The sequence below is a fragment of the Lepidochelys kempii genome, chromosome 4, assembly GCF_965140285.1.
Source record: "Lepidochelys kempii isolate rLepKem1 chromosome 4, rLepKem1.hap1, whole genome shotgun sequence".
Classification (NCBI taxonomy): Eukaryota; Metazoa; Chordata; order Testudines; family Cheloniidae; genus Lepidochelys; species Lepidochelys kempii.
The window spans coordinates 127,856,396-127,879,636 of NC_136383.1; the positions used below are offsets into that span (position 1 = coordinate 127,856,396).

A 23,241-nucleotide genomic window follows, 5' to 3' on the forward strand; every position below is an offset into this window, starting at 1 on the left:
AATCCAGAAATATCACAGTGACAAACTACAACCCATGCAGCATCTTTGGGGACCATTGTATTTAATTTATAAATAGTTTATATAGTGTTGTGTTCTTCTCCATGGGGAAGAGTTATTATAACTCTGTGCTGGAATTAAAACCAGGGGAGACTGATTAATCCTGTGATAGTAAACAAGTTCGGAGAAGCACCACCTCTTGGTTGGTTTGCTTATACTAGTTCAAGCTGGGTTTCCCAGAGACTAGGAAAATAAATACAGGGCTTCTAGTATAAAAGGATGAGCCTGAACTGACTTATGGTCTTCCTTTCAGCAAATGGACAGGACCTTCTGTCCAAGGAAAGGCTCTGCCTCTTGCTGCAGTGCTGGAAGGGACGTGGGCCTACCAGGCCCCGCACGTGAAATATGGGCGATTTCTGGTGAATGTGTGTAGGAAACATTGTAGGCTTTTTTAAATATATATTTATTGTTACACATCTATGTGCTTTCCTCTGTTAAGAATAAATGTACTCTGCTGAGTCACAGTTGTGTGGTAACTTGTATGTGCTGGCAATACACTGTTCATAGCCCAGAGAGAGAAAGCAACATATAGGAGTTGGCCTCTAGGCAGACTGACTTGCTGGGGATATCAGTGTACAGCAGGGCACTGTGCAGCCTTAAAAACACTGTTCAGAAGGCAGTGGGCACACAGTTCCCTGCCCCCAATCAGGTGACAGCTGAAGGTCTGAAGTCCTGACTGGGTGCCCCTAGAGAGGGCCCCAAAAGGTGGTATGCAGGTGCAATTACCCCAAAACTGTGATAATTGCCATATTAAAGAATTTTCACTTCTAACAAATATATTTCTGTTCCTTCTTTGTGGTTTCACTATGATAAATGGGAAAATTTGTTCCTTCTCTGTTTTCCCCCTGAAGACAAGTAGAAAAATCCATTAACTATATATACACATACACACGAACAGAAATCATGATTTTATTTTCCAAAAGCTAACAGCTGATGACAAAAGAAAAAAAATACATCAGTCACAGATCCATGAGTCTTAGACAGCGAAATGGAAAAGATGTTATGAGAACAGCTCAAGTCTCTAAGCTAATTAAACTCCACAAGCCGGAGCAAGGGAAATGTGATTGAAGTAAAAAAAAAATTTTTTTTAACAAATCACAGTAACATCCTTCCCTATAGACCTTGTTGCACAGGCTGAGAATTCCAGCCACAGTAATTAGCAGAACATTCAGGTCTTCAGAAGTGCCAGCAAGAGCTTCCCTTCAGTGTAGTTCTCTCTTTTGGGAGGAAACTGCAAGTCACTAGGGAAGGAATTAAGGCAGCTTTGCACCAGTGACTCATCACACTACCTTTACCCAAAGCTTGGCACAGGCTGCTGCGATGTTACAAAATGCAACATGCAAAGACCAGGGATAGGAAAATGGGAGCCGAGCTCTACTTAAAACGTTCAGTGGTTGTCAAGCTCTGATGACCCAATTCAGACCCTCCTCCTTCCAATCTCTTTCCCAGAGGCAATATTTAGTATAACAACTGGCAAATTTTCTGGTCTTCAACTATCTTTTTATTTTCCAAGGGGTAGCCCTGTTTGCCGCTTTTACAGATCCAGACTAAGAGTCCTGTGGCACCTTATAGACTAACAGACGTACTGAAGCATGAGCTTTCATGGGTGAATACCCACTTTGTCGGATGCATGTCAGTAATTAGCAGACATGCGTCTGACAAAGTGGGTATTCACCCACAAAAACTCATGCGCCAATACGTCTGTTAGTCTATAAAGTGCCACAGGACTCTTTGTATCTTTTTATTAACACAGATGTAACAATCAGATTACATGTAAGGGGAATCTGCTTTGCAGGATAATGGAGATACTGTGAGAATCAGGGGCTGTGGGGTAAGAGACTGGATCAGTAGGTGAATATACAAATTTAAAATTGGTAACTTCATTGTCAAATATGCTACACTGCAATCCCACCTACAGGCTTGTCCTAACATACCTCATACTTTATTTTTCCTTACCATAGGAATACCAATCTCATTGGTAGCAATGTACATGTCAGGGCAGATGACTGACCGAGCAGCGTAATCCACACGTTTTCCCATCATGTGCTTGCGGAACAGTCCTTCCTTTTTCTCCAGTATCTTTGAAAGTGGAAATTAAAAGAATGATGAAACAAAAAAGTGCAGATGTTACAAATATACTGTATCAAAGTATCCAATGAGTCATTCAAACTCACTAGATACTATAGTGATGAGTGCCATGGAAATGCGTACAAATTAAACACAACTACTTCACTTTTCATACTTATTCCCTTCGTGCTTCTCTCTACAGCCGTCTCTTACCACACAAAGTCTAGTGAAGTCTGTTTGAGACTCCCTTGACTCTCACCTGACGGATACCAGGATATTTTTCTGTCATTAGTTTGTCCATGTCACTGTCGAACACAATATTGACATGGCTCTGAAGACGAATCCAAATGTTGTACAGTTTATCTGCAGTGCTCTGCCCTGAGATCATAGCCAGGACTGAACGATCCAGTGATTCTAATGGCTCATCTGTCACCTGTGGAAACGTACGAGAACCAGGATTTAAAAAATTCAATTCCTGTTTTACCAGCCTTGTGTTTATAGCATTAAGCTCTCAAAAGAAATCACAGCTGAAACGTGGCTCATTTTTGTCCATCTGATTAAATCTAAGAAACATAATGAATCATTAACAAGATACATGTTACTTTTAGATTATCTCAACATACTGTGTTAGGCTATTCTGTTATGAAACCTCAAAAATTAAACAGGGTCAGGCCTTGTTAGCCCCTGGACAGGAGACTTCCAAAGAAAACAATATGTAACACACAGCGATAGGGATTAAATAGTTGGTAACTAAATAGGTGACAGTCTCCCATCCGAGTCAGCATTGAGTGAGTGACCCAGCAAGATGCTAGGAGCCACTGTACTGCTGGGAGACACCATCTTTTGGATAAAAATAATCCAAAATCCTAATTTCTCACAACCATTAAAAACTCTACGCCATTTTTTCATAAGAGGTATTACAGTCTGTGCCATGGCCAATTTCCAAACATAGTTAATTGCATGCCTATCTCAAGCAGTTTCAAATAGCTGAAGATAAAGCTCCACCTAGTGGTGAAACTCCAAGTGATTAAAATAATTTACAATGCCTTCCGTGAGGTTATTGTAATGAATGTAAATCAAAAGGAGTATTTAGTTTAGCTGATGCCAAGCATCTGTGTCAAAGAGACACCATAACATACAGCAACCCTGGACTATATACCTGGAGAGAGGCACTCAATTGGATTACAGTTTATTTCTAGTCCTACTTTTTTTTAGGTTTAGCATGTTTTGAACTGGAATTGGGGAATTCCTCTGCTAGCTAAAAGGTGCAAATGTTTCTTATCTGAGGATGAGAAACACAGAACATGTTTGACAGAGACCCAGGACTGTAATTTACCATATGTTTGTACAGCACCTAGCGTAACAGGGACTGACCTAGTTAAGGCCTGTAAGTGCTACCTCAATCTAAACATTAAAAAATATAAATCATAATAATAGAAGTAAAATATTTGGATGCCACTCCACAGTCAGGAGTGCAACCATAAAGGAGAGTACTTAAATCTGGGGGAGAAAGGCCCCTATGCAAGTGTTGGGCATACCCTGATTGCAGCTAAAGTGGCTCATATGTTAAATTCAGAAATCATTGGTACAGGGCTTCCCCAGCATTCCCCTGGCAGCTCTCAATATGATCCAACTGGGAAATGACGTGGGTCTGGATGTTTCAGAGGATTGGTGACTGGATATGGAGTTTTCCACTTCTAGTTCACTCATGTGAAAACAGCTTAGGTCAGCGGTGACTGAACATTGTTACCAACTAACTGCTATTTTGTGGCCCGAGTGAATTAGTTGATGCCAGCCTAGCTACTAATGGGCAGTACTCACCTTAGCCTCAGAAGCTGAATTGCCCCTTACCCACAGTGGTAATCCCACTTCCTGCATCTCAGCAAGGACATATGTTCAGAGTAGAATGGCAGAAACTTCCACTTTGGTGGTCTGTGCCGTACCAACCCAGTGAACAGAGGACTTCACTCTCCAGTGCTAGTTGCCCATTCTCTCTTACACACCAAACATTCACTTTATTAATAAATGCAGAAAAATCAGCAATAGAAGTCTGTGAGCAAACTGCTTTCCCCTTGCAGCAGGTGTCCTTGGGACAATAGCATACAAGCCCGGACAGGTAGAGACCCTCTCCAGTCATAAATGGCCTGCCGACGCACTCTACGATCTTTATTAGAGCAGTTTTAGAATCTTCTTGAATTTTACATTATTTTTTCACTTTGGATACTCAGGTATGCGGCTGCTCTTACCTTCTGGATTTCATTCTCTACAAGCTGTATTGGTTGACTTTGTTCTTGAGCCATGAAAGCCAGAAGCTTCCTTATTAATTGGACATCTTTCATGACAGCCTGCAAGTTCACAGTTTGACCATTTGTAAACATCTGGTCTCCAAGACGATTCACAGGACGATACCTAAGGCAGGCCGTACTCATTATACAGGGATAAAGCCAACAGAAACAAACTCCTGCCCATCCCCCCGCCATCTTCATTACATTAGAAATAGCAATGTGAACTATTAGTTCACATGCAACCTTTACAAGCAACATTGTCATGCTGAAAGATCACTCCTCTTACAAGAAATTCCACTGGTACAAACAAGTACATATTATCACACAGTTACTATAGTAATTTGGAACATTACTTGTAAATAGCATTTCAGTCCTTCAATAGTTTTCCCAGGGAACCTGGTGAAAGACATCTTTGATTATTATTATTGGGATTTTTCCTGAATTACATTACTCTAACATTATAACAGAGCAGAACCTATACCCTAGGAGTCTGTATTTCTGACTTTTGCAAACAGTATGTACCAATAACTAAATTCTACAAAGTTTCACAAGTTTTGTTACCTTGAAGGTGGAACCACAAGGAGATCTAGAAAGAACATATCAGGGCTGAATTCTGAATTCTCACCCACCTCCAGACCAGAGAAAAGGTGATTTAGAAAGAAACCTAAGTAGTACAGAGAAGAGATAAAACTTGAATTAGGTCTGCTGTACTCTAGGCATCCAAACTCACAAATGCATTTGGTGATGGACTAATGGCATTTAACTGGTTTAAAGATCTAGACCAAATGCTAAATACCAATGGCATCCACCACACAGACAAATTAAATTATTTACTAGTCAGTAGTTATTTCTTGTCCTTATGCTATTGTAACCTTCAGGGTTTTGTTTTATATATGCATGTCCTTGGGTTCCTATTACTTGCTATAAAAGGGAAGGAGGTTCTGTATTACCAAACGGCCAACTGAAAACACTTCTAATTAGCCTTTGACTTAGCAATATCCTATCTGGTTTGCCACATCTCTCCAAAGAGCCATATGAGCAAATGTCAGTGCTGTTTCACAGGATATTATGTTCCACTCCCCCACGTCACTTGGTCTCATTGTGTATACAATATATACTAGACCTGTATTCCATACAAAAAAAAAAAAAAACACACACCACAAAACCCTGTAATAAGAGCACATTTAGGTTGTAAAGTAAAGAAATACCAGATTTTAGGTGGTCTATATAAACTTATTTCTGCATACACATTATGATACAGATTTTAATTTAATCCCCAATTTAGATCATTATGCTGGGCACTGTACAAACAAAGAAAAAAAAATCAATATCTGCCCTGATAAGCTAAAGAAACAAAGATGAAAGGTAGGGGATAGGAATACAACATATAAGCATTGAGAAATCTGAAGTAGCTTTGGTCTAACAACAGTTACCTTCATTTTTCCACAGAGCCACAATGTGGTCTTTGGCAGTGATGGGTGTCAAGTAACCTCTTTTCCCCAACTGAGTCTCATCTATAACTGAGGGGTGAAAAAAAGTTATTTTGATATATTTCCTTTTGATAGTAATTGTGAAAAAGTCAAATTCTGTTTCCACTTAGAGAAAGGAATGGAAAGGAGCAAATCAACAGAAAACACAACTGACTGAGCACCATTCGCTGGCATCTGCAAGGGCGCTTTATTGATGCAACCTGTGTTATGGGGAAATCAAGTCAAGTAAACCCACTGCTTTTCAAGTAAAATTAAAATAAAATATGCATGATATGACAGTCATGAAGCTGGTCACAGTCAACAGAATTGAAACAATTAAAGCCAAGTCTGACATATACATTTTAGGAGGTGTGTACAAGTCCAGATTAGTTCAACAGGAAAAATTTACCCTGTGGATTACCATAGGGAAAACATATCCAACTTCACATGAAAAATTTCCCTTTCTTCAAGTAATAAATACACAGATCTGATACAACAGAGCTACAGATTGCTTGCCTACTTTGGGGCAGAACCAGGATCTGTCAGTCACTGGCAAGGGAATGAATGTCCTGGCTCCAAAAGGTCCCTTCAATTGTGACAGCTTCTACAGCCAGAATTCCATCTTACTTCCTAGAGACTGTAAAAACGAGTCTGGTGGCATCTTAAAGGCCAACAGATTTATTTGGGCATAAGCTTTTGGGGGTAAAAAAACCCACTTCTTCAGACGCATAGAGTGAAAATTACAGATGCAGGCATTATTATACTGACACATGAAGAAAAGGGAATCATAGAATATCAGGGTTGGAAGGGACCCCAGAAGGTCATCTAGTCCAACCCCCTGCTCAAAGTGGAGAACCAGTGCTGACAGGGCCAATTCAATCAGGGTGGATTTAGTCCACTCCCAATAACTGATGAGGAGGTGTCAATTCCAGGAGAGGGAAAGTTGCTTTTGTAGTGAGCCAGCCACCCCCAGTCCCTATTCAAGCCCAAATTAATGGTGTTAAATTTGCAAATGAATTTTAGTTCTGCAGTTTTTCTTTGAAGTCTGTTTCTGAAGTTTTTTTTCAAGTATAGTTATTTTTAAATCTGTTATAGAATGTCCAGGAAGATTGAAGTGTTCTCCTACTGGCTTTTGTATGTTACCATTCCTCATGACAGATTTGTGTCCATTTATTCTTTTACGGAGGGAGTGTCTGGTTTGGCCAATGTACATGGCAGAAGAGCACTGCTGGCACATGATGGCATATATCACATTAATAGATGTGCAGGTGAAGGAGTCCCTGATGGTGTGGCTGATGTGGTTGGGTCCTCTGATGGTGTTACTAGAGTAGATATGGGGACAGAGTAGGCAACGAGGTTTGTTACAGGGATTGGTTCCTGTGTTAGTGTTTCTGTGTTGTGGAGTGTAGTTGCTGGTGAGTATTTGCTTCAGGTTGGGGGGTTGTCTGTAAGCGAGGACTGGCCTGCTTCCCAAGGTCTGAGAGAGTGAGGGATCGTTTTCCAGGATAGGTCGTAGATCGCTGATGATGTGCTGGAGAGGTTTTAGCTGGGGGCTGTATGTGATGGCCAGTGGTGTTCTGTTATTTTCCTTGTTGGGCCTGTCCTGTAGTAGGTGACTTCTGGGTACCCTTCTCGCTCTGTCAATCTGTTTCCTCATTTCCCCAGGTGGGTATTGTAGTTTTAAGAATGCTAGAGACTGTTATCTATACAGTGGGGGAAAGAAATCAAACAATATTTTCTCCTACTGTTGAGCATGGGAATAATTTCCCCCAAACAAATTAAACCTGAATCTTAGGATGTCCATTTCTCTATTATGGATGATTGATTCCTTTGTCTCCAGGGTGGGCCAGAGGCATGGACCTTATTACTCAAAAAGAGGAAATTTTCACTAAGCTCACATATTCTTCTTCATACTGGGGCCCACAGATCAGTTTTAATGAGATCCTCACAGTAGTGTGCCTCCTGAGAAGGAAGGTAAGATAAGATTGTTCTTTAAACAATGATATCCAGAAGTAAGACAAGTTAGATGTCCTCTGTCTTCCCCCTACAAAGGCACTAAAGCCTGCAGACGACTTCTGCCAAAAATATCATTGGCTTACGACTGGATGACCAATAGGTAGAATTTGGTGAATTTATGTGGCCACCTAGCCCATCTCATTACAGGACATATAAGACTTCTCTGCCATGGGATTGTCTGGGCTCTTAAAGACTGGCCTTTGACGGCTGATAGAAGGAAACATATTTCTTGAATATGCTTTGAGAACGAATGCTATGAAGAAGGTGAGGACTACTTGTCTGGCCTAGAAGTACAATACTGCATCTCATCAGAGAAAGCGCTCAAATTTGGAAACTCACCTGATTAAAGATAGCAGCTACTTTAATGGTTAGAAAGTACAACAATATCATCCACAGGGTATATTGACCAGAATGAGGTCTCAAAGTGATGCTCTACGACCTTGTAGGAATGAAATCTGAGTAGTCACCCAAAGAAAATGTTTAATGTTGGGAATTGCAAAAAACATCCCACAATAACACACACTCTTGAACATGCAGAGAATAACAATGCAGAGCTTTGACACTCGTCCACCCACATTACCGCCCCTTGGAAGGAAGTCATGCTAGTTTCACTTATTTTATCATGGTAGTTAAACCAGGGTCTTTGCACCAGTCAGTAGAATAAGCTGTCTGTTGACATCCTTTTAGTGGCTAAGAAAGGATTAATCACCATATGCATTTTAAACCTGTCTGGTTCTGGACAGAGGATCAGTCTTTCAAGAATAGACCTGCTCTGTGAGAAAAGTATCAGGACGTCCAGTGCTCGGCAAATCAGGGCTGAGAACCAGTCTCTTCAGCCAAAACAGTACAAAAACAGGATCACTGATATTCTTGTCTTTAGTCCTAAAGAGTAGAGGAAAGACATACAGCAGAGGCCATTGCTAACTCTAGAACACTGTGTCACTTCACATCCCTAGTCCTCACAAGTGGAGACACAAACAAGATGCTTTATTGCAGATGCAAAGAGGTCAATCAGCAGCCCACCAAACTAACTAAAAATGAGTGAAGATACCTCCAGGTGCAGGCTCCACTCTGTTTAATACAGCTTCTGTCTTGTAAACCATTCTGCCTTGATGTTCATCTCTGATGTGCAGTGCATACAGAAATAGGAAACTGCTCTTCCTATGAGAGAAGTTTATTTTGTCTGTGGGATTATCATTTTCTTCCTAGTTTGTTTATGAAAAATCCCAGAGACATGTTGCTTGTTATGACCAGAAAAGACTGTTGTCTATGGAAGGAAGAGAGTTCCAAGACATTGATGAATCACTGAGTTACAGCTGCTAGATGTTTGTGCTTTCTCAGCCTCTCTCTCTCTCCCTGAAATCAGCAGGGGTGCCAGCTGCTACAGCAACTCAAAAAGCAAAGCCAAATTATTGAGCTGACTTATAAATCAGATATTTGAAATAAAAAGCTGGAATTTTCCTCAGAAAAATCTCTGCAGCATGGAGGGCTGGTTAAGTACAGAAAACTGGAGGGAACTTTAGATCTGGCTGTGCCCCCGAGTTGCAAGCATGCTGAAGTGCCCATTGTAGTTGATCTGTGACCCTTAAGTAAGATGACAAATACAAATATTATACTACTATTTGCACAGAACAAAAATGTGTTTTACTTGCTGGCTCCTCCAAGATGGCCTCTTTGCCAGACTTCTGCTGTACCACAGTGGGGTAGGTTACTGTCAGCTTGCTATTGTGCTCTTTCCGTACCTGTGATCTTCTAGATCTTGAAGAAAAGCAGGAAAAACAAAAGTTAGTGTAATGGTTTGCAATGTTCAAATGACTATTTATATTACAAGAAACAAATCCACAAGGCTACTTGCTTTCTCTGCACATAGTCATACTTACTTGCAGTTTGGGCATCTCTTTGAAGTCATATGCAGTTTCCAAAACTGTGCAATCAGTTTACTCCTACACTCACACACGTTTTTTACCTAAAATGGAGAAAAATAAAACAAAACCCAAAGCCTTAAAAATGATAAAAGTGACAATAAAAGCTACAATTTAAGAAGTACACACACAAAATAGATTTTATTTCTAATGCTGAATAATAGCAGTTAATTAAATTTGCCTTTATTGATTAAATACATGCCTTAATCACCTAATGTCCCCTTCAACTGAGATTCTCCCAAATTCTCCAGAGACCCAAAGATTCCCCAGACTTTTTTAAATCCACCCTATATGTGGCTAACAATCTTTCAGACAAGAATAAATTGATGGGATACATTTTGGCCAGAGGGATCACTGACTGATGGAAGACACTGCCTGACACCTAACTGGGACTGTATGTGTCTTGTCTTCACAGTGCTCCTGGTACCTGGTGGCTTAGAGAATGGGACAAGAAATTAAATCTCGGACTTTAGGCAGTGTTGACATTAGACTTTTGAAATGTCTTCCCCTTACTGCCTTAGCCCCAGCATGGTTATGCTGATGGTAGCAACAGCAGAAACACTAGTGTAGGGAGAGTACTGGTGTTTTTACCATGTTATGTAACCTGATCATATAAAGTCCTCTGTGAGAACTCACACTGCTGTCAACGGGAGTCCGACATGCAGCAGGATTGCAGGATAAGGCACCTGTAAGCATCCTGTACTTAGGACTGGTAGGAGAATACATCTCAGTCCTCAGAAATAGACAATGTGTTAGCATTTTAACTGTCACAATAAGGCTTTGCAGGTATCCCCCACCCCCAACTGAGGCCGACAGGCAGTGGGGTGTCAACATTTCCATTACTGCTAGTTTCACTGTCTAATTCTAAACCCAAGACTATGCTAGTGGGTCTTTGAAATCAGAAAGGCTACAAATTTTGAGTCAAAGCTTAAATTGTGTACAAAACAGAAAAAATTTGTGGAGTGGCAGTAAATCTTCAGAATCTGCAGATTTTTCATGCCAAAGGATTTCTGTTGTCCTAAGAATGCATAAGAGCTTCATTATAGCAACATTCCTCTCACAAGGAACAAGTGACAAACTCAAGAAAGATAAACATTGTAGGAAAATTACTTTACCTGATTATAGCTATTCTGTGGCTTGTTCACATAAGATATCCTAAGATATTTAGATACATACAAAATATTCTTGACTTCTTAAAAGGACCTGCTACAGCCTCAAGCACATAATATTTGCAAGACAGCTTTAATGACTGTTAGTTTTATCTCATTTACATAATTATTCTCAAAGCACTATCAAATTATTTCCCTTCACACATGCACACAAAATGACACACACACCACAAACAACACTCTTTTGGGATGGTACTAAGTTCTTATTCTGTTATGGATCCAATGGCAGCTCCACTATAAACACTTGGCCACAAGTCACCTTTTTTCCCCCTCTAAAGCAGCAACATTCACAACTCTGGGATAAAATCTGGAAGATACCTGACTAAACTACTTATTTAAAGAGGTACACACATGGCAAGCCTGAGATTCCAAGAAAGATCACTTATTCTACTCACATGTGAGCACTGATCTCCTAGTTGATGATTTTGTAGTATTTCATTCACATGACGATTTAACTCTTCTTCGATGTCTAAACCAGATGCATCTGTGTTTTCATCCAAAAACTGAAAGACAGAGGAAGAGGAAATTAGCATCATCACACCATTACAATGCTGCAAACTCAAACAAGGGGATACCTACCCTATTCAGGATGGCCTCAAGATCACAGACCACATCAAGCAATCCCCTCTCCAAGACTTTCAGCTGGCTAAGCAATAGGTGAACCACAGCTCGAGTACAGGTCAGCAAGTGACAGTTTAAACAAGAACCTCGGATCAGAAGGTATAATTTCTGAAAAGAAAACAAAAATTAGTCTGGTAGATTTAATGGTGTGGAAAATAGAAGAATTGGAGGGAAGTTGGCATTTTCCTTAAAACGAATCAGTTATCTGGAAGACAGAAGTTACCAGTCTGCAATACAGAAAGTCTCTAGCTTCCAATGCTCTCAAACAGGGAAGGGTTTCCTTGAAGCCCTGAGCCCACCCATAAGAGTCAGCTTCTCCCTCCACATCCCGGACAGCAGCAGAACCGCTTCACTTTATTTCTATTCAGGTTCATATACCATACCCCTCGCCATGGTATCTGAGACTCTATGCCCTGATCAAGGAGAAAGAGGCATCCAGAGGTAGCATCCTGCTTCAAAACAGCTGATGAGGCTCAGAGTGAAGGACCTTTTCATATTTATAAAAGTTAGTTTGGGGATAGTAGTTACCCACTGATTTTGAATTAGCTGCAGCATGTTACAGAGATGTGAGACTTTGCGTATGGACAGCACCTTCCAGGATCAAGTATGCATGGAGTGCCCTTGAGCTCTACTGAAATCAACAGGAGTTCAGCATCTCTCCTCAGCCACTCAGCATACTGCAGGATGTAGCTCTTTGGGCTTTCCTTCACTTGGATATTTACCTAAACAGCTCTTCCAGAATTCTGGACTAGTGAGTTGGTATCAGCTCCTGTGTGACTGCTCTTACTCCACAATACCTATTTAAATAAATTTCCAAGTGTAGACAAGCCCTTAATGTCTGTAAAGCCCTTTGAGATTTTGGATAATAAGCAATATAAATTAAATGCTAAACTAAAGTATTATTACTAATTTGTAATATTACTAATAATTATTTTATTATCAATTTGTGTTTAACCAAGGCACATCTTACAGTAAATGGTACCATTCAAGTATTACATCCTCAATACCTCATAAATAAGGCTGTGACTTTCCAGGACCTCCATGGCTTCTGCAGCCAGCAGGTGCGACTGACCTCAGGGCTGCCCAACCCCCACCCCCAACTGGAGCACCAGTGGGTGCTCCAGAGTCCCATCCTCCCCGCATACTGCCTGGAGCACCAGCATGCACCCCGGAGTCCATCCCCCACCCCCTCCAGTGCACCAACGGATGCCCCCGGAGCCCTCCAGATTTTGTCAGGGGTATATAGTTCAAGTCATGGACATGTCATGGGGCTGTGAATTTTTGTTTATTGACCGTGACTGGTCCATGACTTTTACTAAAAATAACCATGACTAAATCTTAGCCTTACTCAAATAAAATGGCATCTGCTTGCAGTGAATGTTACAGTGAACTGGAGTGAAAGTCTGAAAGGTTTAAGTACATTTCAATGGACTTTCACTCCTCTTATAAAAAGAAAAGAAGTACTTGTGGCACCTTAGAGACTAACCAATTTATTTGAGCATAAGCTTTCGTGAGCTACAGCTCACTTCATCGAATGCATCCAATGAAGCGAGCTGTAGCTCACGAAAGCTTATGCTCAAATAAATTGGTTAGTCTCTAAGGTGCCGCAAGTACTCCGTTTCTTTTTGCAAATACAGACTAACACGGCTGCTACTTTGAAATCTGACTCCTCTTATAGTGAAACTTCACTGTGCTTATGCTGAAATTTCATTCCACCATAAATTAGTTCTGCTATATTAATCTTCTCTATATGTCCTCTGGCTAAGCAAGGAGGAGTGGTGCATACATCACTACTACAAGGTAGGATGTGACCCTTCGCTCCTCATTTTACTACAGTTTCTTCTATTAGGTGAAAATAAGTTTGGCTAGTCTTACTACAGAGGCTTCTCACTGTAAGTGAAGGCATGGCAATAGCAAGTGGGAAAGGGAGGGAGGAATCATTTGACTATTACAGTGAATATATGTTTAAAATTAAGTCCTTTTGATGGAAGACATTTCACCAGAGGAGGATTTCTCTGTACCACTACCTACTGAATCCTTAATAATCTTCAAAGATCACTAGCTCTGAAAAACATTAGACTACTAGCTAGTGAAGACTAGTCTACAACATTAACACATTCTCAGCAGCATATACATACATCAAAAAATAGAGGATTGTAGACAGTCAGTGGCAGATCTATGTGGCCTAGGTGTCCGGGACAGTTGTTGAAGTCCTGCATGCAAGTGGTACACACTTCTTTGGCATCAGGAGGTCCCAAAGACAAGTCATACAGTCCATTTACTGATGGGTTGCCCACGTTATCTAGGTAACGAGGGTTGCTTATAGCTTTTACACTTAGTTTCCTAAAAATGAAAGAAAAACAAGAAGTTACATCTATGACGGCAGATATTGTTAACTTTGTATATGCTTGGGTGTTACGAGTAACAGCAAAAAAGTTAGGGAAAACGATCACGTCTTCCTCCTCCCTTTTTTTTGTGCATTTGCCAGCACTTTGTGTATAGTCAGTTTCACTTGCTTCCTCTGTATACCCAGTCATAGGGCCACATATATAGAAAACTTTTCCTTAAAGGCTCTAACCACCGCACCACCAACAGTGGCAGGAATGCCAGGCAAGCTAGTCACGACACCCAAGGGAATACTCCTATTCTTACCAGAAGTACCATTTTTAATAACCACAGGGTCTGCTCCCCGGCAGCACACAACAGCAGCTCTCCCTCCGCAGTTGGCTAAAGTACCCTCCCTCCTGGGAGCACGCACCAGGTCCTCTTCTCCCTTCCGCAACAGAAGAGGGCCACCTCCTCTGCCCCGCTCCCACCCAGGCTGGGGCTTCTCCTCTCCACTTTAGCTCCCATTCTACAGCATAAGACACCCCTTCCCCTGTCTCCAGCGGCCCCCCCCCCCCCCCCCCGCCTCATAGGCTGCATTTCACCACAGCCCCCCTCCAGCCTGGGCTGCCCCGGACCCTTCTCCAGTCTGCACGCTCCCGGCCCCCCCATGCTGCGCTGGGCTCCAGGAGCGGGGCAGGCACAAGGGCGCCGACCTAGCCCCCTCCAGCCCAAAGGGTGGGGGGGGGCTCTTGGGAAGAGAGCCCAGCACAACGGGCGATCTCCCACCCAGGGACTACACGTCCCAGCCTAGCATGCGCCAAGGGTCCATGGGGTTCTGGCCGCTCGGCGGCGCAAGGCATGCTGGGAGCAGTAGTTCCCGCGGGGGCCCTCCAGGCTCCGGTCCTCACCTGATCTCCTCGGCCGTGTACATCCCGAAGGAAATACCGGCCAGCCGCCGCCACGGCACCTCTCTGGGCGGCCTCATGGCGGGCGCTCAAGCCGCTCCCTCCTCCCGTTCCGGCACCAGAGACTCCCACAACGGGTAGCCACGAGCACCACGCGGCCCCCAACTGCGTGCCCGCACTCAGGGGGAGGGACCGTCTCTGGACGATACCAACTCCGCTTCCCTCCTCCTCACAGCGGCAAATGGTACCGCCCCTGCTTCCCAGCATCCCCCGGGCGGGCCGCTAAGATGGCGGGAAGGTGGGTACAGCCCAGCTCCTGGTGGCGAGCGATGCTGTTGAGCGGACGCTGCAGCTCACGGCTGCCCAGCACGGGGAAGGGAGCGAGCAGCAGGTAGGAGCAGGGGCCGGGCTGGAGAGCGGCTCCGCGTGCCCTGGGCTGAAAGAGCCGGTAACGCGGGCGGGCGGGCGAGGCGATGAGGCCAGCGCCTGCGCCGCGAGAGCGAGTGAGCGCTGCGCCTGCGCAGTGTAGTCACCCTTCCCGGCGCGGCCTCGCCGGGCGCTGGAATTCATGCTGGTGCTCCGGGAACGGCTAAGGAAACCGCGCGTGCGCAGTGGCGGATGGGGTGCCTGGGGTTGACTTTAAGACTCTACCGAAGTTAAATTGTCTGTTGGGGTCTGGCCGGAGGCTGTCAGCGCAGACGATTGTCCACCCTTCCCTGGACTGCAGGGGATCTGCCTCCGTTTGCGTGGGGGTTTCAGCCGCCCGGGGAGGGGTCTGCCCTGGCTGCATTCGCGCTTACGCGATTTTCAGGACCGGCTCTGGGGGAGCTAGCCCGTCGCTGATTTATTTTTAAACGGCCCCTTTTCCGGTGTGTACTGTTGTTAATTACGTTCATGGCAGTAGTGTCTGGGCAGAACTCCGGAGGACCCCATTGAACAAACAGAGTAGTAAACACTCCCTACGCTAGAGACCTTAGTTACAATCTAACAGACGAGAGAGATGAGGAAAGGAAAAAAACTATATCGTGGCGGGGTTTTTTTAATAGCAGTGTTGAGAGACCTGGTTACAAAACGAACACACGTCCCTGATCCTGCAGGGAGATACATGTAGGTTCACTCTTTGCACAGGCTCAGGGCCAGTGTTTAGTCTTGTAGTGTATACCAGCCCCAGAGCGGTAACAAAGTTTGGGGGCACAGTCTAATACAAAGTTTAAGCCTGTTTATTTGATAGGAGCAAATAGATTTCAGTACAAATTACTCTTAAGTTAGATTGACATGAAAACCAAAGCGAACAAAAGAGAGGATTACGTTAAAGGGCATTCTGTGTGCTCTAGAGAACAAATCACATCCAAATTCAGTGCAAAATGGCTTGCTATCTGTCGGCTGCACAGTACATAGAGGTGTGGTACGCTCATTTCTGAATCAATCTACATCCTGTGAGCTCTTTGAAACAGATCTAATCTGTATTGATCTATAGTTGGTGTTGGCCCTGCCTTGAGCAGGGGGTTGTACTAGATGACCTCCTGAGGTCTCTTCCAACCCTAATCTTCTATGATTCTGTATAAGCATTCAGCCTAGTTCCAGCTTCTAGCACAAAGCTTTGTGTTTGTGCAGGTAGTGCAAGTATTCAAAAACATGGAGAAGAGGGACAAAATCCTGAGAATTTATTTTTTAAATTGCCTTCCATTTTTGGAACCTTTAGAGTTCACATTTTCAAGCTTTTCTCTAGAACAGTGGTTCCCAAACTTGTTCCACCGCTTGTGCAGGGAAAGCCCCTGACCGGCCGGCCGGTTTGTTTACCTGCCGCGTCCGCAGGTTCGGCCGATCGCGGCTCCCACTGACTGCAGTTCGCTGCTCCAGGCTAATGGGAGCTGCTGGAAGCGGCAGCCAGTACGTATGTCGGCCCGCACCACTTCCAGCAGCTCCCATTGGTCTGGAGCAGCGAACCCTGGCCAGTGGGAGCCGCGATCGGCTGAACCTGTGGACGCAGCAGGTAAACAAACCAGCTGGCCCGTCAGGGGCTTTCCCTGCACAAGCGGCGGAACAAGTTTGGGAACCACTGCTCTAGAAACTTGGCTAGAGATTCTTGATTCCTGGAGCTGGGGCTTTAAGAAAAACCCAAGGTTGGCAATACTGTGTAGGATTACTGCCTGCATTTGTTAATGGTCTAGTTGCTTGCAGTCCAGAATTCTGCAAATCCATTTTTGCAATACACATTAATATATATGCTGATACTCAAAACCCTCATGGCCATGTTTGGTGTCTGTAGGCATTGTTCAGGAACTGCATCACTTCAGAAGACTGAAGCTGACCCAGGAGGTACAGTATCTTAATTATATAGTTCATTTTTACAGCTCTGCAAAATGTACTCTGTTATGTAGTTAAAATAAACAAGGCACCTAAAGAGGAATTTAAAACTTATTAGGTTCAGAATTGCCCATCTTAAAAATCAGGACTGCTATTTTTGACTTTTAACAGCTTAGAATAATCAACAGTTTGGTTGTAGTTGCAGAAATGCCAGTCTCATGTTTGTGTTCTAACAGTATTATGATCAATATTTCTTATTGAAGTTACTGAAGAAGAAATTGTTGTTCCAAGAAAGAAAACTTGGTGAGTGTTAATATCCCATCTCTTGCTCTTCTCCCTCCGAGTTGGGGCCCCCGGAGTTTTTCTGACATCTGTCCCTCTATACTTTTGTGTATGCGAACAGTAAAGAAATCTCAGTTTTGTGTATTTGTGGTATGAGGGAGAAAGTCAATGGGGAAACTGAATGAAGGGCTCTGTCTCCAGTAAGCCACTTTAAAAAAAACCTCTGTTTCAGTACTTTTGGTTTTTTCTTACATAAAGACCATGTTTACTAGCCAACCAAATCTTACTGATCTTTTGGGAGGTTGAGGCACATTTCAATATAGCTAAAATAAACTTTTGCCTAATTGGAGTAGATAAAATAAAAGCAGGAGGAAGCTTGTATTTCTAAAATCTTGGAGAATGGATTATTGTGGAGGCGATGCTGAAGATACGGTATTGGGTGTACCCCACTCCATTCTTATCATTGCTAGTTGATCCATGGAAGGGAGCTGACTCGAGTGCAGAGTGAATCTTACTAGTTATACTGCAGATCTAGAAGTGAGCTATTAGAGGCAAACCAATATGGATGGGTGTGCTTAGCAATTGAATGTCAGTACAGCATGCTACCTGTGAAGGATTTGAGTTTGGATCCTTGAATTTGCAAGGCCTGGGAGTATTATAGAAAGGAGTAGCTCTTGGCACCGTCAACTACATATCTTTCAATCAGCCCAAGAGTCACGCATAGGTTACTATATCCAGTCCTCAGTCAGTGCAAGAATTGGTTTCTGTGATTTGAGGCTTTCAGAGATAACATTCTCTCCCTTACCCCTCTCCCCCCAGTTCTCTCTCAACTAGTGCACCTGGCATGGAAGGGATGAAAATACATATATAGACACCATTTTTATAAAGTCTTAAGTGTGTTGGCTGCAATGATTTCATAGTAATTAAATAAATATATAATAGGGTATTAAATTAAATGGTTCAACACCACTTCATCAGTCAAGCTTTCATTCCCCTTCTTCTCTCCATGTCCCAAGAGAAAACAATGCATTTTAAATAGGATTAGAATATTTAGAGCATCATTGTACTTGACAGTGCAATTTTTCTTAAAATCCTGATCCCTTGAGACTCTCAATTCATCAGGACAAAAAGTTAATACATGGGATGAATTGATGTTGAAAGCCTGTTGCACGCTATTAATGCAAGTTTCTTAAATTTAGGGATAAACTAGCAGTTCTTCAAACACTTGCATCTACAGTAAACAGGGTAAGTACTTTCTTAGGTTATAATCAATCCTGTGGAACTGTGTAGTGCTGCTTTTTAATACACTAGACTTGCATTTTGATGACCTTTTATATACCTGCCACAATCATAAGTGAAAAATGGGATCCTAGTTGCCATCTGAGCACAAACTTGCTGCATCATTCAGCACCTTGAGTCTTCTATGAATAACCTGTCTGAAGCTGTTGCTCTGTAGTAATATGTTAAGATAATGTGTCAGACCAGTGTTGAACTGTTAAAGAATGGAGGAGAGATTGCACATGTACTGTGGACCATAAGAGCCTAATTCTCGGTTGCCATGCACATTGTGCAGCCATTCTCATCAGTGCAGCATGAGTGCGAAGCATATTTTAAAATGTCAGCGTCTGATTTGGTAGAGTTTTACATTCATTATGCAAGGTGCTTGGTAGCAGAGAATCAGGCCCTTGGTTTTCACTCTGACTGTACCAAATGAGCCTGCTTAAAAAGCATTATAGACTAAAGACCAGAAATCTTCTAAATCAAGATTCTGTTAGTCATGGGAACAGAGAGTCCCAGAGAAGTTAGTGTTTGTTGCTGATTCCTGGAATTAATAGCCCAATCATGCAAGGTGTTAAGAGCCCTTGGGTCCCGTTCATTTCTGTGGCAGTTAAGGCACTTGTTGCTTTGCAGGATGCTCTTCGTACCTTAGTTATTTAGCTTCCCATCTAATGTGATCACTGTATTAATAATGTATGTATACCTATTACGTACTTCTGAAAAACTGGTTAATCATTTATTCCCAAACCAACACATGGCTACATTTCAAACTGGTGAATATTTTGCTAGATAAATATATTCCTCTTTAAAATGGGGTAGAGAGGTGATTGCACTAGATCTGCTGACAGTCCCTTAATTTTAGAGATGAAGTAAGATATATCTACAATACACCTGTCTAAAACTTTAAATTCTGCCTTTTCCTTTCTATAGGATCCTACAGCTGCTCATTATATGTTTCAAGATGACCCCTACCTTATACCTAGAAACTATTTTGAGTCTGTAAGTATTCCATTTTGAAACTGTGATGAACTCTACCCCCAGGTATTAAGTCGGCACCTAGGGTTTTTTTTTTAATTGAAAAAGAAAATAGTTTCTGATCAGTCGTTAAACATGTTCAGAATATTTTTTTCCTTCAGTACTTCTGGTTTCCTATTGATTATAAGGTTCTTCTGGGCAGGCTTGGGGCAACACCACCAAGCAGGCTCAGACCCCTGCTCTAGACACTTAGCTGCCTGCTCCCTTTCCACTTTAAGAACTGCTACTGTTTCTTCAGTTTAATACCTTATCCACTGGCCTGCACTGCCAGACTCTTTGCTGGTATGCAGTTTTCGTTGAAGAATACAAACCTTTGCACAGATGGTGTTTATGTGCAATGATTACTCAGTTTAAATACTGTCTCTAGAGCTGATGCTTGCAACACAGTATACACTTGCAATTTAGTAAAATTTTGAAATAAAAATGTGAGCTAAAACATCTGTATAGAATTGTAAATGTATGTGTTGCTCTATGTACCGTAAGAAACAAATTGTCCCAACTTGTAAGAGCTTACAGTCTTAAACAGAATAGCCATATTATAGTGGAGTGTGTGGAAAGAATAGTGTTGAGAGGAAGAAAGCTTTGAAAGAGAGAGAGGGTACTTGCAGAGCAGCAGCTGGTTTATCTCAAGCATGGAGGGCAGCAGATAGAAGGCATAAAGTCATGAGTGGGGCGGGGGACAGAATTGGAAGGAGTGCAATATAAGAGAAGGCAAGTAGAAGGAACGTAGGTGGGAGCAAGATTAAATGAGACCTTGAAAGTGAAGCGCAGGAACTTGAATTTTATGTGACTGGAATCCCATAAAAATTAGGATAGAGACTGATGTGATTTGAGAATGAAGATTGGAGAGGTGAAGTCAGAGAGGACAAGGCTGCTGTAGTCAATGTGAGATGGGGGTTGGGGGGAGCTTAGCAGCTGAGATAGCGAAGGAGTGTCCTCCTGTCCCTAAGAAGTGTTCATGCTCTGGGGGAGGCATGACATACTTGACCCCCAGAGGACTAGGTATTGTAAAGAAACAAACTTGTCCCCTTTCCTTCCTATACAGCGTTTATTTTCGTTGTCCAGGGAGTCTGGGAAAAATGCTGCAAAGTACATTGTTAACGAATTCCCTCGATTCTTTGAGAAGGACATTGCGGAGCCTCATATACCGGTAAACTCTCTGCTCTTGTGGTCATGGTATCTCTACTTTTGCTGTGTAGCAATATGGGCAGTAGGACTGTTTGCATAAGGATTATAGGACTGGGCCCAAAAATTAGCCTAAAAATGGCAAAACCTTATGACTTACCACTAAATAACTGAGTGTTCTCTTGTTTACATAAGCTACATATCAGTTTAGGTTTACCAAGGGGAACAACTCTTAAGACCTCAGATAACATTTGTGATTAAAGTCAGTCAAGGCTTTTCAGGCAGAAGTAAGGAGTGAATGGATCTAGGTGATTTTTTTTTTTTTTTTGGTCTCGAGTTTGGTTTTAATTCTAACGATTTTAGTAAAAAGAAAAGGAGTACTTGTGGCACCTTAGAGACTAACCAGTTTATTTGAGCATGAGCTTTCGTGAGCTACAGCTCACTTCATCGCATCCGATAGTCTCTAAGGTGCCACAAGTACTCCTTTTCTTTTTGCGAATACAGACTAACACGGCTGTTACTCTGAAACCAATGATTTTAGTGTTGATGGTCCAGTTTGTAAGTGACTGTCCAGTTAGGAAATGCAGTCCCTAATCCCCAGAAAATGATTCGTGCTACAGTCACTTCTATTATTACATTTTGGGGAGGCAGGGAAGATAGGAGCCATAATGGCTTTTAAGATGGGTAGTACATTTCAGTTGGTGTCCTGGCTATTAGATGGTTCGAGCATTATTCTTGGGGGAATTCTGCACCAAAAAATTAAATTCTGCACACAGTATTTTAAAATTATGAATATTTTATTTGTCAAAATAACAATATAATCATCCCAGTTTCAAATATTTTCATAATTTCTTTCAAAATACCTGTCAGCAAGTATATTGGTAACAATACAGATACCAAAAAAGATTCAGGAAATGTTTTTTGACAAAGAGATTCCTTACTAGGCATATTAATACAGAACTTTGAGTAATAATTCATTTAAACTACAATACAGAATCTAATTTCCCGCACCCCTCAGATGAAGTGCAAAGGCGTGAGGAAGCCAGAGGAAATGGAGTAGCTGAGGGAGAAGGGAAGTAATTGCTGGGAAGGAGCCAGAGAGTGAACCTGGAAGTTGTTGGGTGTGGGTGGGGGAGATGTGGAATTAATTTGGTGGTTTTGAGTGGGGAGAGTTGAGGATTCTTCTCCATGCAAACCCTGGCTAACCCCTAGCCTCTCTGTCAAGCACATCTATCCCCATCCCCATGTGGTCCTGCACCCTCACTCAGCGCCCCCCCCTTTCCTCCATCCCCATGTGTCCTTGCACCTCCCTACCCCTGTCCCCATGTGTATTTGTGCCCCCCCATGTGCCCCTCACTGTCCATCCTTCCCCCATATCCCACACCTCCTCATCTGATTCCATGGGACGGGCACTGTGAGGAACGCAGCCTCTTCTCCCCCCACATCCTCCGTTGACTGCTCGTGCCTGGGAGTGGCTGCCCTCTGTTCTGGTGCCACAGCAGCCCCTAGTGGGCAAGAGGCATAACTGCAGCTCCTCTTTGGCAGAATGTATTTTCTGCAGGAAAAAAAAATTCTGTGGGGGGCGTGAATTCTGCACGTACACAGTGGTACAGAATTCCCCCAGGAGCAGAGCATCCATTCAGCCTATGTGCTCTTTAATTTTAGTGCCTGATGCCAGAGAACCTTACACCTCAGATTGAAGAAGTGAGTGAGGCAGCTCTTAAGGAACGTATCCAGCTTAGAAGAGTAAAAGCTTCTGTGGACATGTTTGATCAGCTCCTGCAAGCAGGTACCACCTTGAGCTACAGAACTGAATTTGGCAGCCAGCTTATGTGTATGGAGACCTAGGCGTAGGGTAAAGCTGGTTTAATGTTAATGTACAGAGTTGCAGAACTGATTTGTATTCTTGAGAACTGGTTCTTAAATCTTGGGCTCCCATCTGCTATCACTTGTTCACTGAGACATTCTTAGTAGTCTTACGAATGATACACTTTGCTAGCTCAGCAGCGGGAGATAAGGGTGTCAAGAGGGAGGAGGTTCCAAGATAGGCTCTTCCTTTTACCGCTCTAGTTAATCTGGGCCATATGTCTGTCAAGAAGCAGGAAAGACCCTGGAATGCAAGGCCTTTTGAATAAAGAGCTAAAAAGAAATATGAGGTAATGGGAGCTGAGAAGGCCTTGCCCTAACAAATGGAGAGGAGAGGATTCCATTACATGAATTTAAAGCTTGTTGAGACTAAATGTTTTTGATGGGGAAGGTGGTTTGCTGTCCTAGAACACGTTGTCCCTCACTAGCTTTTTTTGACAGGGCAGAGCACAGGAACCCTTACCGAAAGCTTATGGTGTTTTAGTTGGGTTATACTGGTATTGCAGCAC

At 42.7% G+C, this 23,241-nt stretch overlaps 2 protein-coding genes across 6 annotated transcripts in view; one reads left to right on the top strand and one right to left on the bottom strand.

Moving 5' to 3' along the window:
* POLR1A (RNA polymerase I subunit A) overlaps nt 1-15,095 on the bottom strand; it is a 56,241-nt gene extending 41,146 nt beyond the window's left edge. The window contains exons 1-11 of one of the 4 annotated variants that reach the window (XM_073342850.2): nt 14,843-15,092; nt 13,745-13,949; nt 11,565-11,714; nt 11,381-11,488; nt 9,775-9,860; nt 9,543-9,652; nt 5,843-5,929; nt 4,971-5,073; nt 4,371-4,533; nt 2,384-2,557; nt 2,014-2,136 (exon numbers count right to left, since the gene is read on the bottom strand). In XM_073342850.2, the coding sequence (XP_073198951.1) occupies nt 2,014-2,136; nt 2,384-2,557; nt 4,371-4,533; nt 4,971-5,073; nt 5,843-5,929; nt 9,543-9,652; nt 9,775-9,860; nt 11,381-11,488; nt 11,565-11,714; nt 13,745-13,949; nt 14,843-14,919 (1,386 nt within the window). In that variant the 5' untranslated portion in view covers nt 14,920-15,092. Of the gene's footprint in view, nt 1-2,013; nt 2,137-2,383; nt 2,558-4,370; nt 4,534-4,970; nt 5,074-5,842; nt 5,930-9,542; nt 9,653-9,774; nt 9,861-11,380; nt 11,489-11,564; nt 11,715-13,744; nt 13,950-14,258; nt 14,425-14,842 lie in introns of those variants that run through there. The other 3 variants (XM_073342851.2, XM_073342853.1, XM_073342852.2) reach the window with 3 other exon arrangements.
* The window catches only part of PTCD3 (pentatricopeptide repeat domain 3), a 43,493-nt gene continuing 35,342 nt past the window's right edge, over nt 15,091-23,241 (top strand). Inside the window, exons 1-7 of one of the 2 annotated variants that reach the window (XM_073342858.1) lie at nt 15,091-15,230; nt 17,109-17,158; nt 17,410-17,449; nt 18,628-18,673; nt 19,637-19,705; nt 20,787-20,891; nt 22,532-22,655. In XM_073342858.1, the coding sequence (XP_073198959.1) occupies nt 15,127-15,230; nt 17,109-17,158; nt 17,410-17,449; nt 18,628-18,673; nt 19,637-19,705; nt 20,787-20,891; nt 22,532-22,655 (538 nt within the window). In that variant the 5' untranslated portion in view covers nt 15,091-15,126. Of the gene's footprint in view, nt 15,231-15,298; nt 15,709-17,108; nt 17,159-17,409; nt 17,450-18,627; nt 18,674-19,636; nt 19,706-20,786; nt 20,892-22,531; nt 22,656-23,241 lie in introns of those variants that run through there. The other variant, XM_073342860.2, reaches the window with a different exon arrangement.